Source organism: Paramormyrops kingsleyae, chromosome 1 (genome assembly GCF_048594095.1).
Source record: "Paramormyrops kingsleyae isolate MSU_618 chromosome 1, PKINGS_0.4, whole genome shotgun sequence".
NCBI lineage: Eukaryota > Metazoa > Chordata > Actinopteri > Osteoglossiformes > Mormyridae > Paramormyrops > Paramormyrops kingsleyae.
Genome location: NC_132797.1, coordinates 61,533,751 through 61,552,322, shown reverse-complemented (window position 1 = coordinate 61,552,322; position 18,572 = coordinate 61,533,751). Strand labels below are relative to the sequence as shown.

Sequence of the window (18,572 nt, the reverse complement as noted above, 5' to 3'; positions counted from 1 at the left end):
TTAATTTAACCAAATAATCGCAAGTTTCGCTGGTTTCCCGACTCCGTCTGAGGGGGGCGTGTTCCGGTTCACTATATAGTGAGTCGGCAATTTTGTAGTGCTTTTCGAATTCTCAGCTGTAAATTTCATCCACTACATAGTGCACTACAAAACGTAGTGTACAGAAGCTGTACTGTACGTCGGTCGATCTAGACCAGAGGTCACTAATAGGCGGACCGCGGTCCGAGTCCGGACCGAGAAGCTGTCCCATACGGACCCGGACCGATAGCCAAAACAGAAAGTTATTATTTAAAACCTGACGGGGCGCTTCTATTTCAACTGGCGCAGCTTTTGTGGTCTTTTCGGTAGTGGTTTAACACTAGAACCGCCGTTTCCCACGCCAATGAACGTCAAACGCGTTTGGCCACCAAGCAAGACGTAGTTCGGCGTATACAGTCCTTTGTTTGCGCTAATGTGCCATTAGTGTTAATAGCAGCAGCAAAGCTAACTCCGCAACCAAAAAGCCGAAATGTTCCTAACAGAGTGGCTGATTTGTCCTGAAATCCTAAAGCACCTGGCATGACACTCACGCTTTCAGACTAACGCAGTAAATCTATATTATTCCATTATAAAAGACAAGAGGCACGGAACGGGGAAGCAGGAGTCGAGTGAACACAGGTTTTTGCGGATAAGATTGCCCACCCCTGGTATAGAGCATGACATTTTCCAGGTAGGATAAATGCAGTTTCAAGTTAATTGTAATTCAGATTCAAACTAATAAATTCAGATTCAGTTTTTTAATGCAACAACTGCAGATTCAAATATACACTATTCATATTGAGTTTTAGTGGCAGAAATATCAGCCCATATCCATATGTCATGCCTAAACTGTGTATGTATCTGCTGCATGCACGAGAGCCAATGGCACCAGGAGACAAATTCCCTGTATGTGAGAACATACTGTTGGAGTCTGAGCTCCGCCGGGTCCGTTGATGAGAAGAGATTCACTGCACAGTCGAGGAGTAGTTGCAAGTCACCAGTTTATTCTCTGACAGATTGCAATCCGGGAGCAACCATCTGACATACATTCAGCATGTACAGGAAGCAGCTCAATCCATAAATATCGGGGCTGTCCCTTTATAGGCCTTCTGGGGTGTCGCCCCCCCCCTTCTCGGTAATTTTCCCTTCGCATGACGACAACACATCTTGACATTCGCTCTAGTTAGCCAGTGAGTACATGTTCCTAATTGATCAGTAAGTACGTGTTTCCTTCTTTTGTTAAGCATAAGCAAAATAAGTATCCGTTCTATGGTGGGTTCCTGTTTTCCTCGTGTCTCGTGCCAGGTCGTCCTGACCTGCTGGCGTACCGTCAGTTCCCAATTTCTCCAAACTGGGTGGGGTGAGATCACCCCGTCCTACCGGGCTAATATCAGTTCCCAAATCTGATGTCTACATTATGTTAGACATATTATTAGAATTAGTAAGTAAATTATGATATGATTAACCCCTCAATACTTGGCCAAATAAACCTGAATTCATGGGTGTTTCTCCAGCCTGCTGGTAAGATTTGCAGAGGAGTCCCAGAATAATGGCAAGATGGCGAAAAATAATTTCCAATCTGCGCATGAATAAAAACCCTTGATTGATGTTGTAGTGCTAGGTCAAAATTATAATGAAAGACTTTTCAGGCTTGGGAACCCAAAAAAGTCAGTTATTTCGAAAAGTTTCATTGTTTGGTAACTGTGTGTCACGTTTAATTGAATATAACAATATGGATTGGTAGGCTGAAAAACCTCTATCTGCGTATGGAATCAGATTTGTGCCAATATTATCAAGCAAAACTTTTTTGACATCAAGCAAAAACAAGGCTTCGAGAAGAAAAAAAACTAACTGAAGTAAAAGAAATGTCATCTCAAAAGTAAAATTTATAACTTGCAAACACGATTGGTCTTTTGATAATGTTTTCCTTTGTTTACGCTGCCAGCTTTTTCGCTTGCGCTGCTTGACTTTGCGGTTACGCCGCCAGCTTTCTCGCTTGCGTTCCCTGACTTTTTGCTTACAATTCTGACACAAACTTCTCGCGTGGGCGGGTTTCTTCATTGACGCGTCCCCATTGGCTAATAAGTTTTTGACTGACAGGTTAATGGCACGGACATTTTTAATAAACAGCGGGACTGGATCGACATTCACTACCCACTGACTAATTTTTACTGGATGCGACAAGATGATTAACAAAGTGTAAATGTTGATGTTGTTTGTGCTAAATTAGAAGTGAAGTTAAGCTTTTGCTATGTAATTTAGCTTTTACCTATTTAACGTTAGCTAACTTGCTAACGTTAACCTCATTTTCCACTTTTAATTCCTGTTAAGAATCGAGAGTACAGTGCTTTTACATGAATTCAAGTGTACTTGAATATACACTCACCTAAAGGATTATTAGGAACACCTGTTCAATTGCTCATTAATGCAATTATCTAATCAACCAATCACATGGCAGTTGCTTCAAAGCATTTAGGGGTGTGGTCCTGGTCAAGACAATCTCCTGAACTCCAAACTGAATGTCAGAATGGGAAAGAAAGGTGATTTAAGCAATTTTGAGCGTGGCATGGTTGTTGGTGCCAGACGGGCCGGTCTGAGTATTTCACAATCTGCTCAGTTACTGGGATTTTCACGCACAACCATTTCTAGGGTTTACAAAGAATGGTGTGCAAAGGGAAAAACATCCAGTATGCGGCAGTCCTGTGGGCAAAAATGCCTTGTTGATGCTAGAGGTCAGAGGAGAATGGGCCGACTGATTCAAGCTGATAGAAGAGCAACTTTGACTGAAATAACCACTCATTACAACCGAGGTATGCAGCAAAGCATTTGTGAAGCCACAACACGCACAACCTTGAGGCGGATGGGCTACAACAGCAGAAGACCCCACCGGGTACCACTCATCTCCACTACAAATAGGAAAAAGAGGCTACAATTTGCACAAGCTCACTAAAATTGGACAGTTGAAGACTGGAAAAATGTTGCCTGGTCTGATGAGTCTCGATTTCTGTTGAGACATTCAAATGGTAGAGTCAGAATTTGGCATAAACAGAATGAGAACATGGATCCATCATGCCTTGTTACCACTGTGCAGGCTGGTGGTGGTGGTGTAATGGTGTGGGGGGATGTTTTCTTGGCACACTTTAGGCCCCTTAGTGCCAATTGGGCATCGTTTAAATGCCACGGCCTACCTGAGCATTGTTTCTGACCATGTCCATACCTTTATGATCACCATTTACCCATCCTCTGATGGCTACTTCCAGCAGGATAATGCACCATGTCACAAAGCTCGAATCATTTCAAATTGGTTTCTTGAACATGACAATGAGTTCACTGTACTAAAATGGCCCCCACAGTCACCAGATCTCAACCCAATAGAGCATCTTTGGGATGTGGTGGAACGGGAGCTTCGTGCCCTGGATGTGCATCCCACAAATCTCCATCAACTGCAAGATGCTATCCTATCAATATGGGCCAACATTTCTAAAGAATGCTTTCAGCACCTTGTTGAATCAATGCCACGTAGAATTAAGGCAGTTCTGAAGGCGAAAGGGGGTCAAACACCGTATTAGTATGGTGTTCCTAATAATCCTTTAGGTGAGTGTATATGCACTTACATATCTATACAGAGATTAACAGTGAAAGTCAGGTCACGATCTGCGCGTACGATCCTCGTATGTGCCACGCCCCCTGATCATGTTCTGTGTATTTAGTCCGCGTCTGAGTCCGTTTTCCCCAGGGGGGTATTCCATGAAGCAGGATTAAGGGAAAGTCTGGCTTATTTCGATGTCTGTCTTATTTAAGTGAGAGTTCCGTTCCATCAACGTGTCGTAAATGAATCCCCGCTGAGTTGCCATGGTAACTTGCACCTCCGAAAAAGTCTGCTCGGGACCAGGTTAACTGTGGCCCAATCCCAAACTATACCCTCGTCACTCCGCCTTCATTTCGAGTCACACTCCCGCCGAGTCACCCTCACAACACGCCCTATGCACTTAAACTGAAGGAAACTGTCACAAGAAAGATTTGAGACAGACTTGCCCTCGCAGCGCGTTTTTACAGTCTTCTTTACCGGAAAGAGGAAATGCATTACGTAGTGATTTGACGAAATGGATCCATCAAGAAGCTGTATTGTATTTTCTTTAATGACATATCAGTTATTTTAAAAAAGCACAAAGTTTATCTAATGCGAGAAGACGACGGCTACATCGTCTTATTGCACTGAGCAATTTTAAGTATGTACACATGTCATATTGACGATTGTACAATTTCTACCATGCGTGTAAACTTAATTAGTTTACACGCATAAAACATTACGCATTACTTCTGTACCAAATACCAGATCCAGATCTGTAGAGGAAAAAACAGGCAAATATGAAACATAAATTGTTATTGCTGGTGTGATGTTGATCGAGTTTGCGTACGAATGTTTCTTCGCGTGGTTTCTAGTTTGAAAAGTACACAAAATCTCTCGTAATCGGATCACGATAAAATCTATCTGTACTGACCAGCTATAAATAACTTCTTTCCTAATTTTTTTTCTGCAGCGATGAATTATAACATGTAACATAGACTTTCTATATGTATTTCACAGTGCTGTTAGAATCCAATTATTAAATTATCGCGCTGTTCTGTTTCCTGTGCGCTAGGAATTGTGGGACATGGAAGTGGTAGTGGAATCGCGCGAGCCACCATGGTTGCTGACTCGCTGAAGGAGGGCACAATCGACCACTCCCCCTTAGCCCTTGCTGCTTTGAGACACAACTTCAACATGGCGACGGGTCTCGGGAACGCGCAAACGAAGGCGGAGTGGTGAGGCGGAGTGTGTAGGGACCAGTTTGGGATTGGGCCTGTCTCGCTTATTTAAGCGGTGTCTCAAAAAATCACCGACGTGTGGGAACATTTTCCCTAAAGATCGTTCCGTCAGTTGAATTTCCGCGCTCTCACTAATCATGTCATGTAATAAAAATTATTAAGCCTATAAAAATCATGTTTCAGCATTTGAATTACCCCCAAAATAATTTAAATAAAATAAAAGCATATTAAAGGTCAAACATGAAATGCAATGACTGAAAACATAAAATCAGAAATTAATAAAATCATTAATTCATATGAACAGTTACACAAAAAAGTCTTATTGCATTTACCAAAATAATAATATAAAAATGAGATGTCAGCTTAATTGCTTAATGAAGGTCAGGCCTATTTAAGCAATACTGAGTGAGACAAACAACTGCACAGAGATTCAGAACGAAAGAGAAACAGAGAAGAACATAATTATGGCCTGTCCATTTATTGAAGACCCTGTGGAGGAGGGTGCACAGATATTAGAAAGAGCTTTCAGACCACCAGCCCCAAGGGTCTTTAGGGACAGAGTAAACCCTCTTGCCTTCCCAGATGACTATCTGTGGGAGAGGTACCAGTTCAGCAGACCCAGCATAGTCTACCTATGTGAGCTGTTGGAAGCACACCTCAGCAAACCCACATGGCGAAGTCAAAGCCTGACCACAGTGCAATCTGTCTGTATTGCACTTCGTTTCTTCGCCAGTGGGACATTCCTCTACAGTGTTGGTGATGCTGAGCATTTGGCCAAAGCAACGGTATGCCGTGAAATAAAGAGGGTATACCTTGCTCTGAGGCAATATTTAAATATTCATATCACCTTTCCTGGCCATCTACCAACACAGAGGATCAAGGAGAACTTGCAATAGCAGGTATGTGACAGTTAAAGTAGACTTAGAAATTGATATGCTTGTATTAAGGTAAATGTGTTCCTCAGGTTTTCCCAATGTCTTGGGTGCTGTGGACGGCACCCACATCAAAATACAGGCCCCAGCTGGACCAACTGAGGCGGACTATGTGAACAGGAAATCTTTCCATAGCCTCAATGTACAGGTATGGAGATTGGCAATAACTCCATACAGGGGCGCCGCCAGGGGGGGAAAGGTTAGAACGATTCTAGGGGCCCAGCACTGACATGGGGCCCTGTTAGGGGCTTTACCTTTTCGCAAAAAGAGGGAGTGGGGGGGCAAAATTCTAATCTGTCATGGGGCCCAAGATTTCTGGCGGCGCCCCTGACTCCATACATTGCCAGTAGAGGGATTTAGCTCTGAATTTGACATTGTTCATCAATTCATATATTGAGCAATCTTAAATTAATGCTCTGCCAGACAAAATGTGTTATATCACTAAATCCACTCTCTGTGTTCAGATGATCTGTGACAGCAACTGCCTAATAACTAATGTTGAGGCAAAATGGCCAGGCTCTGTCCATGACTCCAGGATCTTTCGAGCATCCTCACTGGCACAGAGGTTTGCAGAAGGCAAGAGCACATTACTTAGAAGTCTTCATATATATATATATATATATATATGTGTGTGTGTGTGTGTGTGGGGGGGGGGGGGGGGGGGGGGTTCGTGAACTGTAGGAGTGTCACAGCATATGTAATTGATGCCTTCCTCTGCAGGGGAGTTTAATGGAGTCCTGCTTGGGGACAGGGGTTATGCCTGCACCTCCTAACCCCTTACCCAGAACCTCATACTGAGGCAGAAAAGCAATTTAACAACACCCACTCGAAAACAAGGCCACGAATAGAAATGACCTTCGGCCAATTAAAATCCATGTTTGAAATTCATACAGATATCACAACTATTGCAGGGCAACTTAAGGCTAACACAGCTCTCACTGCTTTAACCCTTGCAGATTCCAGTGCCTGAAGGGCCTTAGAGTAAGGCCGGACCAAGCATGCAACATTGTGGGTGCCTGTGCTGTGCTACACAATATAGCAACCATACGGCGGGAGAAACTGCCCACAGTGTTGGTGGAGGAACAGTGGGAAGACATACCAGCTCTAGAGGAAAGATTGGAAGGACGGACTGTAAGAGACCTTCACAGGGACAGTTATTTTATGTAAAGCCACTGGTGACCATTGAGCCCCAACCCCCAGCTCATGTAGTGGTGGATAAATAAAACATGCTCAAAATGGACACTATTTCCTTTATTCACATTGTCCAGAACAGACAGCATTTCAGAACTAGAGATCGTCTAATTAGTAACCTTTTTTTTTTTTTTTTTTTAAAAAGAAAAAACAAAAAAAAAAAAAAACTTTAACAACATTTATTCATGTAAAATATTGTTTTGGGACACTTTCCCAATAAAATAAATAAAACAAACTAATTTAAACAAGTTGGAATACTTTATTTAAGGTGCAAAAATGTCAATGTATTACATCACCAGCTGGTGGTGCTGTTTCACAACTCTGCCTCCTGCCGTCACTGTTCTGAATCTGTCCAATTATTCCTAATTGGACAGATTCAGAACAGACATGTCAATCATCCTTTGCTTGAAGCTGTGGAGAGAAAGACAAAAAATTAAAAACCCAGTTTGGCTTGTAAATGGCTCGAACATCCTGTGACAAAGAATGCGTCACAAAGACGCCAAGTATGTTATTGTTGCTGGTAATAATGGGTAGTTACTCACTTCACTCTTTGCTGACGGGGACGGTGGTGTGGGCACATCCTGCAACAAGGTTTACTGTTAATAAAACAGAGTTCTTCAGATTGCACACATATCCAAGCCATTTCACATTTGGGCTTACCTCCTGAATATCGGTGTCTGCAGACACTGTCTCTTCATCAACAGCCCTGGATGTACTGGGGCCATCAAACTGCAAAATGGGGAAAACTAAATCTGTTAAAGTAAGAGAAGATAGCATGACAGAATAGCCTGTAAACCAAAACCATGACTAACTTACACATGGGTCAGGAGTGTCTTGCACAAATGTAGCTGGGGGGGGGATCAAGCAGAACTACATAATCGCCTCTCACTGCATAGATGGGCATACCGTCACTTATCAATTATCATAACTAAGAGACTGACACCCGGAGGGAATGTAGTGGACAATACCTTGTACATATTTCTCCCGGACACCTGAGGGGATGATCTCTGTTGATACCCCACCTTCTATTCCCTCCTGAGGCCGACCTCGATTAAGGCTCAGTGCCAGCTCCTCTGCTGGTGTGAGGTCTTCAGGTGGAGGCCCCCCACCAGTAGCAGTTGCCTGCCTCTTTTTCTTGGCAGCTACAGTGACATTTATACATTTTTAATCTACTATTGAGATCACATTGCAATTTCTTTATAAGCTACTTACCATTATGGAAGATATTTTTATATTTAGGTTTTAGTTGCTGCCAGGTTCTTCGCTGCCCACTTAGATTGCTTCTGTTGAGATGTAACAGTGAAGGATTAATATGCAAGACCAGGGTAAGGCTACCGGGTCAGTAGAGTACACACACATCTAAGTCAGTAAAGCTCTTAACAACCTAGTTATATTACACTTACGTGGTTACAAGGGGGCTTAAATCAGATATTTTCTAATATGCTTATTTGTGCAGAACATTTCATACAGGTGCAATTTAAAGAATTTACAGAGATCAAATAATAAAGAACATTATATTATAAGATCGACATGTAAACTCAACACAGAAGGGTCCACGTTAGCCACAGGGATCGAACCAGCAACCGTAGTAGTGCGAAACATTAACCACTGTACCCATGATACACTTGTAACGTTTACATAACTTACGAATTAAGTCTGTCCGCAATATTTTGCCACGCCTTTTCCCTGGCTTTATTAATTGCAACGGTGTTCCCTTTTTTATTTATTGTGTCTGCATATTCCTCATACAGGTCCAAGAGCAGCGTTTGCTCAGCAGCGGAGAACAAAACTGCCCGCGTTTTCACCGTCTGGCTCATTTCGGATCTATGTTTCGTTCATCCATTCTTTTGGGCTTTTTAAATATCGCGGGCGCGCGCACAAAGTGAGACTATGCAAGTCTGCCTTGAATAAGCCTCGATTAGTTACAGCTGAGCTACGTTCGTGGAACGACATGAGGCTTAATTTGGAGATGCCGCTAATTTGCGTCTCACTTTTTCGCGTAAGTCTGGCTTTATTTAGCTACTTTCATGGAATACCCCCCTGGGGCTCGTTCTTCGTACGTTGCTTAAAACATCCGAGATCAAATGAGACATCCAAGATGATATCATCGTGCTAATCATGATCCGGCTAATTGGGTTCTTCGAACACACCTGTTGTTTGTGATTAGTATCGCTGGATTGAGTTATCTGAGATAATTGCGCGTTCATGCGTTGGTTTAAAAGGGGATATGTATCGATAGTAGAAACAATGATTAGCAACGCTGTTATTGGCTGTTCAGCATGGCCAAAGAACGTGCCCAGTTTTTCTCCCAAGCAGAACAAGAGCTTTTAATGGAAGGTTATGCCGAATTTGAGTCTTTAATTAAAACGACAGGAAACACCTCAAAGTCTGCAAAAGCCAGGAGAGAGGGCTGGCAAAAAGTAGCAGACAAATTAAATGCGTAAGTGCTGTCCATTGTAGATGTTTCTATTACTTTCTACAGTGTGTATTTTTGCATTTTAATAATTTCATATTTACTTTGTTCTTTTATGTCAGAGCCACCACGGGACCCACTAGAACATGGGGACAAGTAAAAGTGAAGTACAAGAATATTCTACAAAATGGTAGCCTTTAATTCTTATACTGTCTTTATTTTAAAAAGCCACTTTTTTCCTTTTTAAAAGCCACTGTTAAATAATGTGTTTGTCTGTTTATAACAGCCACCAAGAAAAAGGCTGGGAAAAAAAAAAACAGGTGGTGGTCCTGCACCACCACAATATACCCCAGCAGAGGAGCTGGCCCTTGGGTTGAATGAAAACCGAACCATTGTGGAGGGCATCCCTGGGGGCAGCTCTTCCTCAGACCCAAAGCCAGGGACCAGTAGCAGCAACACCTTCATTGCTGGTAGGCTAAATGAGCTTTCAATTGTCTTAGTACACTGTAAAATTATTTGTTGCTGCATTAAATGAAGTATAATCCAAATGGCTGGTACAGTCATTTCAACCATTTGTGAAAGTGAAGACTTCTAAACTTTTAGTTAATATAAAATGTTGCCATGAGTTATTGATCACATTATATTTTTTACAGTGTAGTAAATTGTAATGACAATTTGTTTTTATTTTTTTCCTCTTTTGTGCAGTTTTACATAATACACCAACATTTTTACCTGTTCCCAAGCAAGTGGTGGCTGAAGCATATGCAGTAAGTTGTGTACTTTTTCTAACTTGCATAAAGGGAAGACTGCAACACTTTGGAATACCCATTTATTTCCATTGCACAGGACATTGAAGAAACCCTCTCAGATGACTGTCCTTTGGAGGAAGAACCTGTAAGTGCATAAAATAACTTTACACTAATTTGTATATACTTGTGTACCTATTCTTTCTGTCTGCAATATGAGTTGCAGGAGTCCACACCTAGAGAAAGGCCTACAGAAAGGCTTGCAGAAGAGTCTGCACAAAGAACTGATACAGAGGTGGACAGTGTTGTAGTTTTACTTTTTACTTTTGTTGCATGAGGCATGTTTTGACCCTTTTTTTTTTTTTTTTTTCTTTTTTTTTTCTTTCACAAAATGACACCAGGTGACATCCGTTCCCTATATAAACAGCATCTTCAACAAAAAATAGAGTATTTTGACCTGAAAAAAACAAATTAAGAGGAGAAATTGAACACGACAACTTCAAAAAGAGAAAGATTTGCTTCAAAAAGACTTTCAGAGTTAGTGCTAATACACCATTTGACACATAGTAGTATTGCTGACTTTACATAACTGTTAATAAATCTGTTATTGCTGGCAAAAGATGACTTGCTGGCTTTTCTTTATAAAAATTGTTTAAATAAAACTCCAGGAACTAAGCATATTTGTCTTGTCTTTTATTTTACACATTCAAAAATGGTGCTCCACAATTCTGTCCCGTGCAGCTCTGCCACTAGGTTGGTCCAAGTGCACTGGCTGGAGGTCATCATCAGGCTGCACCTCCACCACAGGGGTCCTCTCCTTTCTGATGGTGGCAATATTGTGGAGGATGGCACATGCAACAATTATGTCACAGGCCCTGTCAGGTGCAACCCTCAGACCCTTCAGACACTGAAATCTTTCCTTTAGTTGCCCAAAGGTCATTTCAATGCTTGCCCTTGTCCTGGCTAGAGCTGCATTGTAACGGGTTTGTGGTCCAGGGTTTGGGTCAGAGAAAGGCGTCATAAAATGCTGCCTGCAGGCATAACCCCTGTCTCCAAGCAGCATCCCGTCAAAATCCCCTGTATAATGGAAAAATGCAGTTTTGTTAGGCTCAGCATAAGTGTGTGTAATACTGTGAGCTTGACATTTATATGTTCCCTTACCACGTTCAAATAATGTGCATAAATGTGACTCTCTGAAAATTCTTGAGTCATGCACTAATCCTGGCCATTTTGCTTCCACATTTGTTATATGGAACATAGCGTCACACACCATCTAAGATTTTAGTCAGTCAACTGCATACTTTTTGATCCATTTCTTTTTTTTTTAATGTAATATATTACTAATCTGGAATATTATAAATTTGTAATAGTAACATACCTGCACATTTATACTGTGAACCCCCTTTCTGTTCACAAAATCCCCTTCATTGGGGCCTGGTGGGGCCTTGATGGGGATGTGTGTGCAATCTATGGCACCAATCACGTTAGGGAAGCCTGAAGGACACATACTGTTAGTCATACAAAAAATCTGCTTTACCACCTGGGGTCTTAAGTGGCTTGGAAATACCACAAAAACCCTTAAAAACTGCTTGAGTGCCAGGTAAACTTTGCGAATGCCACGACAGACAGCACTTTTCACTAAGTTCTCTGCATCTCCAATAGTGTAAAGGAAAGTGCCACTCGCAAAGAATCTCAGGGCAATGCATACAGTCTGTGCAGTTGTCAAAGCCCGACTCCTCCGTGTTGAGCACTTAATGTGGGGTTCCAACAAATTAATGATGTAAATAACACCCTCACGAGAAAAACGATATCTCTCAACAATTACACTTTCGCGCTGCGCCAAAGGATCCTGTCTATCCCGCAATACGCGATTAATTCGAAAAGCTCTGCGAATTGTTCTTGCAACTTCCGCTAATTGCTGTCGTAAAAATGGACAAGACATGGCTGCGACAGACTTCTCTATCTCCTCCGGTTATAAAGCCGCGATCTAATCCTGTTTACATGAAATAAGCCTGCTCCCGAGCAGGTTTAAGCTTGCGCACCTGTTGCTATGACAGCAAGTCCAGGATGAGCTTCGAAGAACCAAACAATCCAAGATCATGCCAAATCGTCAACAATCAAATCCAGCTAACTGAGTTAGCGACGTACGAAGAACGAGCTCCAGGTCTGTCATTGATGTTGTTTATCGTGCTGTACCCTGCCCTGTCGTTTTGTGGAATAAAACCCCTATTTCTGACTTCACGGCTTCGCTGCCTTCCTGCCCGCCGTGCGATCATAACAGTTTGATATGGAAAAATTATCATAAAATATTTTGCGATATCGCCCAGCCCTATACACATACACACACACTCTACTACTACTACTACTAATTAGAACTAGCAGCCCTTATACCTATTTAACGTTAGCAAATTAGCTAATGTTAATTATAATTAGGTAAAAGCTAAATTACATAGCAAAGCTTAACTTCACTTCTAATTTAGCACAATAAAATGTATAGTGCAGCACAAACAACATTAACATGTACACTTTGTTAATCATGTTGTCGGATCCAGTAAAAATTAGTTAGTGGGTAGTGAATGTCGATCCAGTCCCGCTGTTAATTAAAAATGTCCGTGCCATTGACCTGTCAGTCAAAAACTTATTAGCCAATGGGGACGCGTCCCTGAAAAAACCCGCCCACGCGAGAAGTTTGTGTCAGAATTGTAAGCAAAAAGTCAGGGAGTGCAAGCGAGGAAGCTGGCAGCGTAACAAAGGAAAACATTATCAAAACACCAATCGTGTTTGCAAGTTATAAATTTTACTTTTGAGATGACATTTCTTTTGCTTCAGTTAGTTTTTTTTTCTTCTCGAAGCCTTGTTTTTGCTTGATGTCAAAAAAGTTTTGCTTGATAATATTGGCACAAATCTGATTCCATATCTGCGAGGGCCTATTGCATCGCAGTCTATGGAGAAACGTTGTCTCATCCCATTATGTACGTGTACCCTGCTGCTGATAAAGTACCTTGAACCTTGGCTGTTTTAAAGCAGTTAACAGCTTTTAAATGTATCTTTGATAGAAATCTATAACAATTTTTGAGAAATACATTCCCGAGTTTCTGACCTTGTTCACGATGAATAACTAGGTGGCGCTGACATTTCAGTCTGACGAGCTGAAGCGACACGAAACGAGCCGAGCCGATGGCAACCGACAGAAATCGATCTGAACCGACTGCAAGCGAATTGAGTCGACAACGCGGTATGCCATTGAGAAAAAAGCAATCCGGAAAAAAGCAAAGATCTGTCACAGCTTTCTTTTAAATAGCAAGAAATGTAAGTAGACAAAAAAAATCTATACAGGTTTAACCTATACCAATTAAGCCGACGATAACGATTTCATCTAAGTTTGATCTAACGTGTCTGTCAATAAATCTATGATTGTGTTTTTACGTAATGTGTAACATTACAGTATACTGGAGTTCACTAAATTTAAACTTGCAACACATTATAGAGAAGGCTATCTGTTGTTTATGTTATTGGCCATTTGTGGGTGATTGGCCACTCCATACCAGTCAACAAAATAACGTTGTATGTATGTTGGCCAGTGTCTGTCAAAATATTTAGCATGACTACTAGTTAAGCTCAAAAGTTGGAACCAAACCAGCAAACAGAATGCGCAAGTCACAAATGCTCACTGTTTGGTTCCCCCCCTTCAAAAATATCTGTTGTGCCCCTGCCATTTGAAAATGGTGAAGGAACAGCCAATGCACAGGCATTGTTTTCTGTTTTATAACACCCTGCAGTTTACAGAAGCCAAAGGTTACTCGGTGGATAAAGGGCATTTCCTGCCATTTTCTGGCCAAGTTAAGCAGGCTGGGCTCACGGTCCCGTAAGTAGTTTTCATTATCGGGAAATATCAAAGGCATTTAAACTTTATCATTCATTTACATATTTAAGCCAGTCCATACTTAATGAAGCATGCATGAAATCATAGCAGTAATAGCTATACGTGTTGATTTAATTTAACAAATCACATTAAATATAAAAACTTTCAGTAAAATGTTAGTTTTGAGTTTTAAAAGTTGTTTTCTGCTGACAGTCTTTTAGTTATATCTCTACAAGAAAGTGCTATAAACATTATTCAGGATTACCACTCTTATAGCTGATCTGGGATGACTTCAGTGTTTATTCACGTTAAATTGAAGTCTATTCTTTCCCAATGCAGGTTGTGTAACATGTCTGCTTCTGCCAGGGTGATAGTCATTGGGGCAGGGTTAGCCGGTTTGGCTGCTGCAGCCACGTTGTGTAAGGCCGGCTTTCAGCACGTGCTCATCCTTGAAGCCACGGAAAAGCCGGGGGGTCGCATTGACACCACCCGACCCTTTGGTTCTGACATAATCGAGCTGGGGGCAAACTGGATCCATGGGCGGAAAGGCAACCCACTGTACACCCTGGCAAGGGAGCATGGCCTTCTTCATGAGGTGGCTGGTGCCAGCACCATGTGCCTGCCCAACTCTGTCACCCCTGATGATTACTTCTTCAGGGAGGACGGGCAGAGGTTGCACCCCAGTGACGTGGAGCAGGTATGTGCCCTCTTTGGTAGGCTGACTGCCAGGGCCTTCAATGGCGAGCTGGAGGGCAGATACCTGTCTGGGAGCCTGGGTCATTACCTGGATGAGGCGTTTGCTGAGGTATTCCCAGACCTGACCCAGGAGACCAGGGAGGTCTTCGAGTGGTGCAAGAGGAGTGAGTGTACAGATGAGGCCAGCTCCTCCCTCTATGAGGTGTCTGCCTCCCAGATAAGCCATTACGTTGCCCTGGAGGGGGGTTTCTTCAACACTCTTGGAACCAGCGGCTACCAGGCTCTGCTGGATGTCCTGCTGAAGTGCTTCCCCCAGGGGGCGTTGGTTTGCAACAAGCCAGTGCAGCATGTCCGGTGGACCATGGACAGCGCTGGCCAGCATGGCAAGGAATCCCAACCTGTAAAGTTGGTTTGTGAGGACGGCCAGGAATACGAAGCGGACCACGTGATCATGACTGCGTCACTGGGCTTCCTCCAGGAGAGGGCGGCGGACATGTTTGAGCCTGCCCTGCCCAACTCGAAGGCCGGCGCCATAGAGAAGCTGGGCTTTGGCACTGTGGACAAGATCTTCCTGAAGTTTGATGAGCGCTTCTGGCCAGACGATTGTGCCGGGATACAGTTGGTGTGGAAGCACGGCCCCGAGGAACCCAGGTGTCAGGAGGGGCTGACACAGGAGGGCGATCCATTCAAGACTTGGTACAAGAAGATCTGTGGCTTTGATGTGGTGGCCCGCCACCCTACAGTGTTGTGTGGCTGGATCACGGGGCAGGAGGCTGAGCACATGGAGACTCTGGGTGACGAGGAGGTTGGGGACATCTGTGTGAGGTACATGTGAGACCTGGGGTCCCACACATCAGGGGTGGTGAACTGGCAGGCAGGAGGCTCTTAGCCATACACTACCGTTCAAAAGTTTGAACAATTTTGTGTTTTCCATGAAAAGTCACAGTTTTATTTACCACATGAGTTGGAAAATGAATAGAAAATATAGTAAAGACATTGACAAGGTTAGAGATAATGATATTTATTTGAAATAATAATTGTTTCCTTCAAACTTTGCTTTTGTCAAAGAATCCTCCATTTGCAGCAATTACAGCATTGCAGACCTTTGGCATTCTAGCTGTTAATTTGCTGAGGTAATCTGGAGAAATTTCACCCCACACTTCTAGAAGCCCCTCCCACAAGTTGATTTGGCTGGATGTGCACTTCTTGCGTACCATACGGTCAAGCTGCTCCCACAACAGCTCAATGGGGTTTAGATCTTGTGACTGCGCTGGCCACTCCATTACAGATAGAATACCAGCTGCCTGCTTCTTCTCTAAATAGTTCTTGCACAATTTGGAGGTGTGCTTTGGGTCATTGTCCTGTTGTAGGATGAAATTGGCTCCAATCAAGCGCTGTCCACAGGGTATGGCATGGCATTGCAAAATGGAGTGATAGCCTTCTTTATTCAAAGCCCCTTTTACCCTAAACAAATCTCCCACCTTACCAGCAACAAAGCAACCCCAGACCATCACGTTACCCCCCACCGTGCTTGACAGATGGCGTCAGGCACTCTTCCAGCATCTTTTCAGTTGTTCTGTGTCTCACAAATGTTCTGTGTGATCCAAACACCTAAAACTTCGAATCGTCCGTCCATAACACTTTTTTCCAATCTTCCTCTGCCCAATGTCTGTGTTCTTTTGCCCATATTAATCTTTTACGTTTATTGGCCAGTCTCAGATATGGCTTTTTCTTTGCCACTCTGCCCTGAAGGCCAGCACCCCGGAGGTGCCTCTTCACTGTAGATGTTGACACTGGCATTTTGCGGGTACTATTTAATGAAGCTGCCAGTTGAGGACCTGTGAGGCGTTTATTTCTCAAACTAGAGACTCTAATGTACTTATCTTCTTGCTCAGTTGTGCAGCGGGGCCTCCCACTTCTCTTTCTACTCTGGTTAGAACCTGTTTGTGCTGTTCTCTGAAGGGAGTAGTACACACCATTGTAGGAAATCTTCAGTTTCTTGGCAATTTCTCGCATGGAATAGCCTTCATTTCTAAGAACAAGAATACACTGTTGAGTTTCACATGACAGTTCTCTTTTTCTGGCCATTTTGAGCATTTTATCAACCCCACAAATGTGATGCTCCAGATACTCAACCTGCTCAAAGGAAGGTCAGTTTTATAGCTTCTCTAACTGGCTAAACTGTTTTCAGCTGTGCTAATGATTGCACAAGGGTTTTCTAACCATCCATTAGCCTTCTGATGATTACAATGAGCAAATGAGCAAACACACTGTACCATTAGAACACTGGAGTGATAGTTGCTGGAAATGGGCCTCTATACACCTATGTAGATATTGCACCAAACACCACACATTTGCAGCTAGAATAGTCATTTACCACGTTAACAATGTATAGTGTGTATTTCTGATTAGTTTAAAGTTATCTTCATTGAAAAAAACTGTGTTTTTCTTTCAAAAATAAGGACATTTCGAAGTGACCCCAAACTTTTGAATGGTAGTGTAGCTGGGGGCTGCTTCACGTGGGAATAAATGAATACTCACACCATGAATGACTCACACTAACTAGCAACACACCTCAAATATGTTCATGGTTCTCTAATGGATTGCAACATGCAAAACCAAAACATAACATGACACTGCTGGAATAGCAGCTGCAGGCCACAGTAGGATGTGTAGTCAGGAGACCGTAGTGTTTATTGGTTTTTATGGCCGTCACCAACTGCTTTGCCTGTATGGCATATTCCAAAGTTTCCTTGTTTCAAAATGTTGATAAGAGACTCAGTTGATTGCCTCTTAGCTCATATTAGACCTGGAATTCGGTTTATTAGAGAACCAAGTTGGTTTTTCAGCCTGCCCCTAAGCAAACTTGAGCATTAATTTATTAGCCTAATTAAGCATGCCTACCAGTGATGCCTGCATGTGTATGAAGTTCTGTAAGTCTGATAATGTTTGCACAGCTTGCTCAGGACCTTCACCTCTTGGCCAGTACCCAAGCCGAGCCGGGTCCTCCTGTCTAGGTGGCGGTGCCACCCCTTTGTGCGGGGCTCCTATACTTACGTGCCATGCGGTGTGGATGCTGTTCATGAACACCAGGCCTTGGCAGAACCACTGCCCCTAAACCCCGTCCATGCAGAAGTGAAGGTACAGACCGCCCACTGCTCTACCCACAATGCCCTGGAGCCCCATCATGTCATTTGAGCTCTGGGAAACACACTTAATTCACATTGGGTGTTTCTTTCTTTTACTCCCCCCCCCAGCCACTCCAGGTTCTGTTTGCAGGTGAAGCCACTCACATAAACTTTTACACCACCACCCACGGTGCCTACATCACTGGTGTGAGGGAGGCTCAGAGACTCATCGATCATTATGCAACACAGTGACCTGTCGTATAAGACAAGGTGGAGGACAGTTACTGCATGCGATCTTTGATGTCTGTTGGATTCAATTACACTTTTCCTTCAAAAGGAGCTTCACAGCTCCACATGGTATACCACCTTCAGATGTTCCATGTGTTCTTTTTAATTTCCACCAGGATGTGCAATTTTGATTGGCCACTTGGGGAGGGCCTAGTTAGCAGGCCACATGACCTCAGAGTGTCCATCCATGGCATGGGGTTAGGCCCAAAATTACAGCTAATTGCTGATTAAAGCTGAGTGCCGACTAGTGGTATGTACACTTACACAAATACATTGGCTTATTAAATAAATTTATCAATTATTTTCTGAATCTCATGTACTCTGTGTAATTTAATATGGATTAATTTAGCATTTTCCCAAAAATAAACATTGATTTAAAAAAATGGTTTCTTGTAAGATGAAAGGCAGTGAAAATTACTTTTCAGTCTTGAATGTATAGACCAGGGGTGGCCAATCTTATCCGCAAAGGGCCGGTGTGTATGTAGGTTT

General features: G+C 42.8%; 1 protein-coding gene and 3 long non-coding RNA genes across 9 annotated transcripts; 2 read left to right on the top strand and 2 right to left on the bottom strand.

The window, feature by feature from the left end:
* Window positions 1–7,116: 7,116 nt before the first annotated feature.
* Window positions 7,117–8,825, bottom strand: LOC111842940 (uncharacterized). The gene is made up of 6 exons (XR_002838027.2): window positions 8,598–8,825; window positions 8,163–8,233; window positions 7,919–8,092; window positions 7,611–7,679; window positions 7,493–7,531; window positions 7,117–7,361 (listed from the first exon to the last, which is right to left on the bottom strand). It is a non-coding gene; the product is annotated as an uncharacterized lncRNA (long non-coding RNA).
* On the top strand, window positions 8,795–10,771 carry LOC140593276 (uncharacterized). 3 transcript variants are annotated; one of them, XR_011993534.1, is made up of 6 exons: window positions 8,795–8,949; window positions 9,267–9,390; window positions 9,486–9,553; window positions 9,650–9,833; window positions 10,069–10,130; window positions 10,210–10,455. It is a non-coding gene; the product is annotated as an uncharacterized lncRNA (long non-coding RNA). The 3 variants fall into 3 exon arrangements; XR_011993533.1 differs by lacking the exon at window positions 8,795–8,949 and adding an exon at window positions 10,511–10,771 and having other exon boundaries at window positions 8,965–9,390; window positions 10,210–10,257; XR_011993532.1 differs by lacking the exon at window positions 8,795–8,949 and having other exon boundaries at window positions 8,965–9,390.
* Window positions 10,772–10,789: 18 nt separating this feature from the next.
* LOC111842924 (uncharacterized) lies at window positions 10,790–12,697 on the bottom strand. The gene is made up of 3 exons (XR_011993535.1): window positions 12,152–12,697; window positions 11,488–11,603; window positions 10,790–11,186 (listed from the first exon to the last, which is right to left on the bottom strand). It is a non-coding gene; the product is annotated as an uncharacterized lncRNA (long non-coding RNA).
* A 593-nt stretch (window positions 12,698–13,290) lies between these two features.
* On the top strand, window positions 13,291–18,393 carry LOC111842888 (spermine oxidase). 4 transcript variants are annotated; one of them, XM_023809967.2, is made up of 5 exons: window positions 13,310–13,418; window positions 13,889–13,974; window positions 14,311–15,492; window positions 17,625–17,808; window positions 17,925–18,393. In XM_023809967.2, the coding sequence occupies exons 3-5, from the start codon at window positions 14,321–14,323 to the stop codon at window positions 18,045–18,047; spliced, it is 1,479 nt and encodes a 492-aa protein (XP_023665735.1). In that variant the 5' UTR covers window positions 13,310–13,418; window positions 13,889–13,974; window positions 14,311–14,320; the 3' UTR covers window positions 18,048–18,393. The 4 variants fall into 4 exon arrangements, with proteins under 4 accessions (XP_023665733.1, XP_023665735.1, XP_023665737.1 ...); XM_023809969.2 differs by having other exon boundaries at window positions 14,291–15,492; XM_023809965.2 differs by having other exon boundaries at window positions 13,291–13,974.
* Window positions 18,394–18,572: the final 179 nt, after the last annotated feature.

What these genes read in the sequence shown, in the direction of transcription:
- LOC111842888 (XM_023809965.2), top strand. Translation starts at nt 13,832, where the DNA reads ATGGTGAAGGAACAGCCAATGCACAGGCATTGTTTTCTGTTTTATAAC. An exon ending in CAGGCTGGGCTCACGGTCCC is followed by an intron (nt 13,975 to 14,310) that starts GTAAGTAGTTTT and finishes TTCCCAATGCAG; the next exon opens with GTTGTGTAACATGTCTGCTT. An exon ending in CCGTCCATGCAGAAGTGAAG is followed by an intron (nt 17,809 to 17,924) that starts GTACAGACCGCC and finishes TCCCCCCCCCAG; the next exon opens with CCACTCCAGGTTCTGTTTGC.